The sequence below is a fragment of the Periophthalmus magnuspinnatus genome, chromosome 1, assembly GCF_009829125.3.
Source record: "Periophthalmus magnuspinnatus isolate fPerMag1 chromosome 1, fPerMag1.2.pri, whole genome shotgun sequence".
NCBI classification, from domain to species: Eukaryota; Metazoa; Chordata; class Actinopteri; order Gobiiformes; family Gobiidae; genus Periophthalmus; species Periophthalmus magnuspinnatus.
This window is the reverse complement of record NC_047126.1, coordinates 18,288,498-18,300,109: the sequence shown is the minus strand read 5'-3', so window position 1 is coordinate 18,300,109 and position 11,612 is coordinate 18,288,498. Positions and strand designations below refer to the sequence as shown.

Below are 11,612 nucleotides of genomic sequence, written 5' to 3'. Positions count from 1 at the left end.
CTTTTACATTGCCACTTATTATTATTCTAGTTCCACGTTTAGACCGCTATTCCTCGTTTTTTGCACCCAACGCTTATTTGTGGACGCATCCTGGTTTCCTCTTCCTCTTCGTGTGCGCCATCCTTGTTTTCTCTCTACAGTCTTCTCTTCCCTCTCACATTCCCTCCTCCCAGTCTCGAGCTCTGATCGTAAACAACAGGCCTATTTTATGCTGCCGATTGTTTAAAGGTGCAGTAATATCTCGACATACAGCAGATGGGAGCAATATCCTACACAGGGACATATGTGGAAACTGGCTCAGTGTTACGCGCGGGATGTGTAGGAGCTGGGGGCTGCAGTCTGTGTAGTTTTATGTTCTCTTTATGAGCTCTACAGACCTCATACTGCACTGTCAGATGCACACCACTTGAAAAATATAACAACTTGGAAATGCAGAGTTACATAATAAAAACGAGGTTGATGTTGTGAAGACAGATGCATTCTACTATCCTATTACAAGTATGTAGCATTGATTGTGTTGTGTTATTGCTCTAAAATACCCTGAAAACATACATTCTTGTAGTGAGAGGGGTCGCCTTTCCTCAGATCTGACTTGTGACTTGGCCTAGTTGCAACATCTGCTTGTCTGTAATGAACCAAAAGTACATTGTTTTCTAAAGCAGAGAAACCTCTAGACTGAATAAATCCCATAAGTAAAAACATAACAGGTTTATGCTCATATGCACTATACAAGGGGAGGACAAGCAACAAAGAAATACCCCTCCTCCTCCTCCTCCTCCTCCTCCTCCTCCTCCTCCAGGTATCAGATGAGGACACTTAGATTAAATTTCTTAGAGCAGATACTAGCATAACAATGTTCCTGTTTGTAATAAGACAGAGTATTTGAACACTTAAACTAGATATCAACAGAACTAAATTGACCTAGCAAAGAAAAAAATATAACATAAAACAGATGGTTGAACATGGTTGAACATAAACAGTCATAAATTTACTTCCTATTTCAGTTGAAACGACTGTTGACAGTTGGATAATAATCTGATGAGGGGAAAACACAGCATTTGCATAAGATTTGACCAAGGCAAGGCAAGTTTATTTGTATTGCACAATTCCTACACAAGGTAAGGTAACACACATCAAAATCACAATACAACAAATCAAAACATAAATAATCACAAATAATCATCATAAAATTCACATTAAAGGAGAAAGGAGAGGCCACAATAGACACAACAGAACATGCACTGGTCGGGGCTGGAATCAAACCACCAACTGTTGGGCTGGTGATGAGGTGATCAATTATAAGCTCTTATAGCAAAACACATGAGTAAATACACAATACTAAAACATATCAATTACATCCAGATCTCACTGATGCAAGAATTTGTGGCAGTATTGTTGTTCCCTTCTTTTTCTCATTCGTCTGGCTGAATTTCCAACTTTTTCATTTTTGTTCAATACTCACCATAACTTTGTGAGCATGATTTAGAAGTGTGATCCAAATTCTGAAGCAGGTGATGGTTTTGGCACGGATCATTTCACAAGCCCTGTGGTGGTTTCAGCTACAGAACAAGTTTGACTAGTTGATGGCAAGTCTGGACAGGAAAGGTGTTAGATTTCAGTTACCATAAGGTTAACTATAAATGCAGGAGCTTTTTTTCCAACTGTTTAGTTAATGATTACTAAAACACACAATTAGTACACACAACACACAATTGCAGCTTATCTTTTTTTATCATCTGGCTACTTCTCCTCTTCTTTTTGTACTCTGTTATTACAGATTATTATACTTATATTTTGTATTTTAAGGCACAAATTGTAGAACATAATTTTAAGAATAAGCAATAAGTAACATTTATTTGCAAGTAAATGTCAAAGCTTGGACAAAATATCCGGTGTAAAAGGTCTGGATGTTTTTAAATGTCTTTACTGGTGCTTGTCGCCATGGAGATGTTTTGCCTAGAATGTTCCACAGTATATGGCATTAAACATCTGCCTTGCATTTATTCAATTACAGGTGATTTTATTGTTCATAAAAAACATGAAAAAACAACCAATGCAACCACTTTTTAGCCACAACCCTCCTCGGCCCATTCTCCAATGCAGCAACAGAACCACCAGCTTCCTCAGCCTCTCCTCCTCCTCACCATCACCAACGAATATAATTCCCATAATCAAATCACTAATGTCTTCACTGGCTGTGGTAGGGCTGCAACGACTAATCAAGTATAAAAAATAACCATAGTTGTACTGTAATAACTGTACAACTACAACTAACTGGACAATACAAACTCTAAACACATGAAAAGCCCTTTTTATAACAAAGACAGTGCCATTATTAAGTTAAATTGTTAAATCTTACTTCCATCAATCTATTTATAAGCCTTCACTCACCATATTTCAGCATTTATTTGGTTCAAAATATATAATCAACCACTAAAATAATATGTTTGTTGAAGCCCTACTGTGGTCTATATTTCTGTATTATTAACAAAATAATCAATGCACCTTCTTCATGGCCTGTGTCATGTACTTCTTATACTTATACTTTTTTATATGAGGTGGTACACACACATCTGACCTTTATTACCAATGCAGAAGTGTTGGTAATGTTATGACAGCACAGTGCTGTGTAAAATGTGTTTGCATAGACACTTATCAGATATTTCCATGGAAACTAATTCTCTCTGTCTCCACATATATTTACATTAAAAGTTTATGGCACTATATCCTCCTCCTCTGGTAAATTTAAAAAGGGTGAGGAAAAATGTGTGAAAAATGTGTGAGAAGAAAGGCAGGTATGTGTGTGTGTATATATATATATATATATATATATATATATATATATATATATATATATATATATGCCGTAGGCCGTATACATACCCTACTCTACTCTGAGCCGGAAAACCACCAGTCTCTTACTCACAGTCTCAGTCACAGTCTCAGCTCACAGTCTGCGCAACCGGAACAACACATTCAGTTTCTCCTAGATATAGATCGTGTTAGATGAGTTACTGCTTCATCTGAGTTATGCTTCTCTTGTCCCCAGGCCACGTCAGATCTGAAGAAATCAAAAAAAATACTAGACCATGTCTTGTGGACATAAGGCAGACTGCATCAAGAGATTTTCCTGAATAATTAAATAAATCTACCCTACTTAAGCACTCAAGAATGAGGTACAGAGCTTTTCTGTGTGGGTATAATAGGTACAGGAACTTGTTTGTACCTGTATCTGTGACACTTTATAAATGATGACGTGGACAGGAAACATAATAATTTCTGGGTTTAGGGTCTTTTTGTATGTTTCACTATGACTGCAGTATTGTCTGGGGCATTGTACTTGTAGGTGATGTTTGAGCAGATCTCTCTGTTCCAAAGAAATTTCATGGGAGACAAATAAAACTGACTATTACCTTCCATCCCATAACCCACATAAAATTATGAAATGATGGTCAATTACTGTCTAAAAATGTGAAAAACAGAACTTGAACTCATGTTTGCAGTAGTCCAGAGTTATTCTTCACTTACCTTATGCGTTCTGAGTTGCTTATACAATAGAGACAATTTTTACTCAAATAAAAAAAAAATAATAATAAAAAATAAAATCCAAGAAAAGCAATAACAGAAACAGAAGAAACCAAATATAATACCATCTTGCATATGTATCATGGAGATGTATATAAATATAAAATTAATGAACAAAAAGAAAATAAAGTAGCCAGGGATAAGAAGTGGGTTTTCATAATTTATTATTTATTTACCAAAATATTACAAAATATTAGGCCAACATGTTACATTGAAAGAGTGGTTGAGTCTGGAAATATTTCAGGATTTTTGACCAGTGTTGTCTGGATGGATTACATTTGGTTTGATGTATCTGCACAATAAAGTGGTCAGTGGAGAATCTCATGTTGTCCAGAATGGCCCCACAGTTATGGATATCCTAAAAGGACTATTAACAAGTGGGAGTCATCCGGTTGATCTTACTTCATCATACACTGTGGTTACATCCAAATGGTCAGACTCCTGATGGAGATAACAAAAGAAAAATACAAAATCTGTCAACTAGACAAAACATTGTGGGATTGAAGATGTTTTGCTGCTCATTCAAGTTCAGTTCAGAACTGAAGATGCGCACGTCTGAATCGCAACCGACTCAAAATTCCTATTGCCTCTGAATTGCCACCGCCTGCGTTTCACCTGCATATAGATGGCGCTTTAGCATTGATCATTGTGTTTGACATATACTGGCTGCCACTGATTACATTATAAGTGATTTTAATTTCAACACAGTCAGACTAAACATGTACTTGTATTTTATATTTTTTAGGGGTCTTTGCACCCCTGCTGGCAACTGTGAAAAATGCCCAATATTCATAATAGAACTTTTTTCATCTTCTCATGCATTAATCCCCATGTTAGGTGCAAATCAAAAAATGCTGACATTTTATGTCTATGATGGGGGTAGTAGTGTTTAAGTTTATTACACTTCGAAGTTCATTAGATTTAGGCCAGGATCACGCACTTATGATTGAAATTTGATGCTCTATAGGCCAATGCCTGGGCTGAAACAGGAAATTAAGACTTTTTTCATCGACATGCAACACAAAAAACATTAAAAAAAAACATAAAAATTGGCAAATTATTGAATTTCAATTAAATGCAGCACACAAAATCTGAGCTCAGTGAGTCCCAAAACATAAAACTAGTTCATTAAAGTTGCAGTCAAAGTGGCATTGAAATTTTAATCCCATATGACAGACTTCCTGTCCATCCTAGGACTATCACTGTCATCGTGCTCTGTCACTGCTCCAAATTTCGTTGACCTACTTCAAAATTGCCTGTCGCGTTTGCCATAGGGGTCAGATTCATTCACACAACTGATTCCGTCCCCTCATGTGAGAGTTTTCAATGATGTTGAGGCCGTCAATAATGTGATCATTTGGTTGGAAAAAAAAATCATCATAAACCAAAGAACAATACCCCTCGCCAGTTACTTCATTTCAATGATAAAAGATGTAAAACAACTAACCTTAAAGTGTGCTGTTGATGCAACCTGCATGTCATAGCCATTGCCTCTTTTGCAGTGGTTGCTTTGAGAGTATACAGCTGAATCGGTGAAAATAGAAAATTGGTTAGTGCATTAGTAGGTTAGTAGCTACAACAGATGGAAAAGGTTACACATGGTGTAAGTAACTGTTATTGATTCATGCAATAATCGCACACACAAGTCAAATAACATGGACAGGTCTTGGTCATAAAAATGTTATTCTGACTAATAAAGTTGTTAGTATTAATTTCTATAGTTTTCTGAACAGGAAGTGCACAATAACACTGGAAGAGATGGGAAATTACTCAAATATTTACTGCTGAGGGGAAATAATACTACAGTGTGATGTCAGAGTTGATGTGATAAAATATCCATTCAGAGTCGCTAAAGGCACCGTACCTGATTTTTACTGTCTTAAAAACGTGGAAAAACTAGTTTATTTTAAATGGTTTGCATCAGTTCAAAGTTATTCCTCACTTTCCTAAGTTATTCCGAGCATCTTAATTATTTGCCATGTTTAGTTTATAAGCACATGTCACAACTTTCAGAGACCAGACTTAACATCATGCTAACAGTGCACTACCTGTCTCTGACTCTTAAACATTCTATAATTAGATGCAGACAGCACACAGTGGTCTTATAACAGCTGCTTTTACAATGTTACGTGTAGTGGGGTGTAGAACTGCAACAATTATTTAGAATAATTGTAACTAGTCGACTATTAAAATAAAATCATAATCAAACCAAGGACCTTCTACTCCACCACTACTTTGTGACCTCAAGTACTCTGAAGACCAAAGATCTCTAATGGGGTGGGACCAACTGACTTATTGATACTATAGAGATGTGGCTAAATACCCACATACAGACCTATTGTGTACCTTTATTTGGTGACCAAGACTAATTTCCTCAGGCTTTGTGCAAAGAGGCTCCTGAGACAATCCGGGACATAACTGCAGGGTGTAAGACGCTGGCAGGGAAAGCATACATGGAGCGGTATAGCCGAGTGGTGGGCATCGTGTACAGAAATATCTGTACACAGTACGGATTGAAGACCCCAAGGTCAAGGTGGGAAACACCTCCAAAGGTAGTGGAGAATGATCAAACCAAGATCTTGTAAGACTTCCAGATACAGACTGACAGAATGGTGATGGTGAACCAACCGGACATTGTGATGATGGATAAACAACAGAGCAAAGCTGTTGTGATGGACATCGCAGTACCAAGTGATGGGAACATCAGGAAAAAGGATTATGAGAAACTAGAGAAATACCAGGGCCTCGAAGAACAGCTGGAGAAGACCTGGAAGGTGGCTACAGCAGATCCCAGGAAAAACATCAGTGATCTCAGTCCAGAAAAGTGCAGTACCATGAACAGCAAAGATACTGGTAGAGGACTCAAGTGTGGAAAAGAGGAGATGAGACCACCCGCAAAGGATGAGGATGAGATATTAACTCCTTTACCTTTGGAGGAGCTACATTACAGGGTGAACCATAAGAGTCCTAGTCAAATAGGAGCATCAGCTGCTTTTACGGAAATCAGCTGTTTACCTCTGGTTAGGAAGCTTCCGAGGTTCCTATGCTAAAAGAGATGTGAAAGGAAACATACAAGCTCATTTTCCTAACTCCTTTCTAAGTCAGCGGACTATTAGAACAGTCCCTGTTATGGCAGATGGTTTGGCTTAAGGAGCTAGGGTTTTCGTCGCCAATTTGAGGAATTCGGAACGAGCCAACAAACCAAAGTTGCCTCAGGGTTTGTGATACTAAATCTCATATTCATTTGTAAAGCTTTCTTGTGAATAAAATAAACAACATGTTAAATTCTTATTTGATTTGAGTTTTGACCAGAATGCAACTTAATGCAAACCAGTTATTAATGATTTCCACTAATATCACAACCCAGTCCTAGTAGTATTTAAATAAGGTGGGAGATGACAAAATTATTATTGGGATAATTACTGGTGGGATAGTGCCTGTTGTAAATATTTATCATAGTTTTACATCAGTTAGGTAACAGTAAAAGAATAGGAAAAAACGTGCAAAAATACAGGAAGTTTGTCGTCTACATATATGTAATATCTGCTGCCCATGTCCAATCAGCAACTTCAGCACAATTAGAAAATTAGAAAGAAGATTTTGATTTTAAAAATAAGTTTAATGTCCAGGTGGTGTGGTTGGATAATAAAAGTGGAGTATAATGAAAATATACAAGTAAAACAAAGTATACAAGGAGTAGTGTTAGGTGTTATGGGGACAAAAAAAATGTTATTTTGATTTTAGCCCTTTGGTAATTTGCTGTTTTTAGTGATGTTGTAATATCATGATCCAAAACGTCTCCGTTTAATGTAGCTCTATGATCAGATAACAACAGTTTTCCTCATTGACCTCTCCAATTGGCTTCAGTGGTTCTGAGTGAGTGACAAGTAGATTAAACTAATCACACTGAAGTCTGAACTCTCAGAAGAAGCAGGTGACTTTACTAACCTCTTAAAGCATATAAAGAGACATGAAGTGTACATCTATTGTGATAAAACCGATCTGGCTCAAAGAAAATCATTATTTTTTTCATGTTTCCCACCCTAGGCATATCTTATAATTGTCCATTCATAGTGCTCATTTATCTTTCATCTTTATTTACACACTACACAATAAACACAGGAAGCCCTAAGTCAAACACCTGCTCACCACAATCAGCCGGGTGTCAGGTAAGTATCTCGGTAGCATAATGGAAAAAGAAAAGGTAAAATTAAAGCCGCAAGCGGCATTGAACGTCCCTTTCGGGCGGCACTATTTGTAGAGGAAGTTTGTCCTTTACATATATGTGATATCTGCTGCCTGTGTCCAACCAGAAGCTTCAAAAAAAATTGAAAACCAGAAAGAAGATTTTGATTTAAAAAATAAAATCTTCACAATAATTACAGTATTATATGTTTTATGTATTATATTATATTATATTATATGTATTATTCATGTTTTACTGAAAAAAGCAGTCTAATGTGTCAGTTTCATGTCGAGGTGGTGTGGTTGGATAATAAAAGTGGAGTATATAACTGAAAACAAACAAGTAAAACTAAATATACAAGGAGCATGTGATATGGGGAGAAAAGTTTTATTTTGATTTTACTCCTTTGGATCATGATATTACGACATCACTAAAAACAACAAAGTATCAAAGATTCTCTGTTTAATGTAACTCTAAGCTCAAACAACAACACTTTTCCTCATTGACCTCTTCTATTGATCAGCTTCAGTGGTTCTGATTGAGTGACAGGTGGATTAAACTAATCACAGTGAAGTTTGAACTCTCAGAAGCAGGTGACTTTACTAACCTTTTAGAGCATATAAAGAGACATGAAGTGTACATGTATTGTGATAAAACTGTGATCTGTCTCAAAGAAAATGATGATATTTTTTCATGTTTCCTACCCTAGGCACATCATGTAACCAAGACACAAGTTATTGGCCCCTGTATATCTGAGAATATTTGTTAAGGTGGTTAAGTTTCCTGTCACAATGTAGTCCTAAAACAAAACCATCAAAGACCACAGTTTCATTTAAAGTGCACAACTGGCCTATATATTGTTTCACACAATCTGAAACGAGCGTTCCCACACAGTCTCTTCACTTTAGTTGTCACATGTAAACGTATGAAATAAATACTTGCCTTGTGTTTGACGTGATGCTGATTCCTTTTTAAAACACTTCTTCTTCTTGATCACAAAAATCACAACACACAGGATGATGAGTGCAGCGAAGACAATGGGAATGATGATGGCAACAGCTGACAAAAGATGACAAAAAAGAGACAAGATTATTTATAAGTAACTTCCTTTTTTTCATCATATTTAAATCCTTACGCTGTGAGTTTTTTGTGTTCGCATCACTCGTCAAATTTGTGCAGAGAGTAGTAATATCAACTATAACAATCTTCTTATCAGCGGGGTTTTGAGCCACACATTTGTACTCTGGGGTGTTTTTCCTCAGTTGGACAGTGAGGAGCTGCACTGCAGAGCTGCTGCTGTCCACAGGCTGCTCTCCTCTGAACCAGCTCAGTGTGGTCTGCTCCGTGAGAGTCACTGAACACTGAAGAGTGCAGATATCAGCGCTCACGTTCACACAGGACACTACTGGACGTGACACTGGATCTGGAAATGTAAAAGAATGAATGAATTAAAGATGTAACAGACAAAGTTCATTTGGAGTCAGACGTTTCCATTGAAAATTTGCCTTTTGGATTTGTCTGACCAGTCAAGAATACATGCTTCTCTAATACTTTAAACGCCTGGACATTGATTGAACGCATAGACATACCATCATCATTATATATTCTGGATCTGTCTGATTTCTCCAGTCGGCAGGAGGATTAACAATAAAAAAAATATTATAATAATAATACCACAGAGGACTCAGAAACAGCACTTATACACAACACATGAATTACGAGACCAGTTCCGGGCAATAACTGAATATAAAACAACAGAAAATACAATGTATCAGTGTCACTTTGTAAAACCTCATAAATATTTGCTGTTCAACCGGTCTACAGTTCTTAAGTCAATGTGCACATCCCTGTTTACTTACACTATTGTTTCCTGCTATTTCCGTTCATCTGCCATACAAAACAATCACATAAATTTGCTGCAAGTCTTATGTTATTGAGTGCCCTGCTGTAATTATAATTTAAATAAGAAGTTTACTCACCATACACTTTTAGTTTATATAATTTAGAAAACACATTTCCTTTTTTAGAGTCTATGGCATAAACTCCAGAGTCATTTTTCTGTAGATCTGAGAGAGTGAAGTGTCCAGTGCTGCTCCAGTGAAGTCTGTTTGTGTAAATGTCTTCTTCAATCTCAAAAACTCCATTGTAAATGAGAGCAATGGTCTTTGTTCTAAAAGATATATATCCTCTCTCCTTCACTGGGTCTGGGAATGTTATAGATGATCCCACAGCAGATGTGAGGTTCACCCTCACTTCTGCATCACATTGGACCAACACTGTAACACAAACATACACAACACTTGTTAGGTCACACGGTCACTGAAAATACTGCTATTACTGTACCATTATATGAGACAGCCCTGCATAAACCAACAAACGAGAAAGTGTTAAAACCAGTTTGAACCAGCCTGATACAGGTTCTACTGCACATTAGGCACAGATTATAGGTTACAGTTCAGTTATAGTGAGTTATAGTAGCGGGTCGAATATAACCAGTGGACGGGTCAGATGGCTCTATAAGCGGGGGGTCTACAGCGGGGGCGGGTGGGTCGGGTCCAAATGCTCATCAACTTTTATGAGGCGAGTCAGAACAATAAGCATCTCCTACATATTTGGAGCCCTGTGTGATTAAATAAAGTAGAGCTGTAGACGCTTTTGCATCTGGGTGTGTTTAACTCCACAAAGAGGGTAACACTATCCCTTATGTGCAACTGGATTCACAGCTCCAAATGAAAACAGTAAGAGAAGAGAAAAGCGCACAGAGCAGCCACGTTATTTCTACAGTTTAAACACATCGTGAGGATAAAAGTGATGCTCCAGCGGAAAAAACAAGACACAGATCACAGACTACGTGTGCACAGAGTATATAGTCCAGTTCCTCAGTCAGACTCGTCCAGAGCAGCACTACTATGTATGATCTATGTTACTGACCCTGAGCAGAAGAGGGACAGCAGAGATGACCAGTGAGCGCTCTTTTTTAGGTTGAATGCGACCGGTCTTTACCAGTATATATTAAGAAATCAAAGGCTGTGGGAAACGTTTAGAGCCCATGAACATGTTCTACAAAGCCCAAGCTTATAGTCACTTTTTATTTGTTTGAAAATCCGCCTCTTATGGAGCAGACACGCTCTCAACAACAGTTTAGTTTGTCCACATTGGATCTGCTCCAGCGTGAACCAGGAACATCAAGGATCATACAGGCCAAGGCTGCAAAGACAAAGCTCCTCACCTGGACATGGCCGCCCAGAGAACTTAAAAAGGCTGCTCCCAAACTCTCCTACAAGCTCTACTATATGTGCGCGACTTCAGACGGATCCTAAATAGTACATCTGAGTGTAAACAGTAAAATAAAGCGTGATTTTAACTTCGGGTCAGAAAAAAAGGTGACATCACTATGTCTGGATTCAATAGCACGAAATACAGCAACAAGTGTGACACGTTTCTCACTGTATTTCACATGGATTAAAAGCAACATAAAATGTGAGTTTTATGTTAGTTGTATTAATAAGAATATAAGTAAAAGATTATTTTGGAAGACAGTTCTCAGTTAGGCTGCTACATCCATTGATTCATCTACAATCCAACAGATTACAGGAAATAACATTTGTTTGTGCAAAATGTATTCAGGCAGTCTGTGTTTTTGCAGCCAATTAAATGTATCCTTAAAAGTGAAAACTACACAGACTATAATAACGTGACCTATGTCTGACTATGTACACACAATATAATCTATAGTCTATAGCTGCTTCTCGGTGATATGATAGAAGATTTTGTTTTACTCAGGAAGGGCCTTTTTTCTAATCTAAACAAATGCTTGATGGTTCAGCCTGACAGAGTCTCA

The 11,612-nt window shown here is 37.4% G+C and overlaps 1 protein-coding gene across 2 annotated transcripts in view; it reads right to left on the bottom strand.

Annotated features, from left to right (window-relative positions):
• Positions 1–8,660: 8,660 nt before the first annotated feature.
• LOC117369466 (uncharacterized) overlaps positions 8,661–11,612 on the bottom strand; it is a 45,170-nt gene continuing 42,218 nt past the window's right edge. The window contains exons 2-4 of one of the 2 annotated variants that reach the window (XM_033964703.2): positions 9,751–10,047; positions 8,907–9,194; positions 8,661–8,830 (exon numbers count right to left, since the gene is read on the bottom strand). In XM_033964703.2, the coding sequence (XP_033820594.2) occupies positions 8,676–8,830; positions 8,907–9,194; positions 9,751–10,047 (740 nt within the window). In that variant the 3' untranslated portion in view covers positions 8,661–8,675. The remainder of the gene's footprint in view (positions 8,831–8,906; positions 9,195–9,750; positions 10,048–11,612) is intronic. The other variant, XM_055222750.1, reaches the window with a different exon arrangement.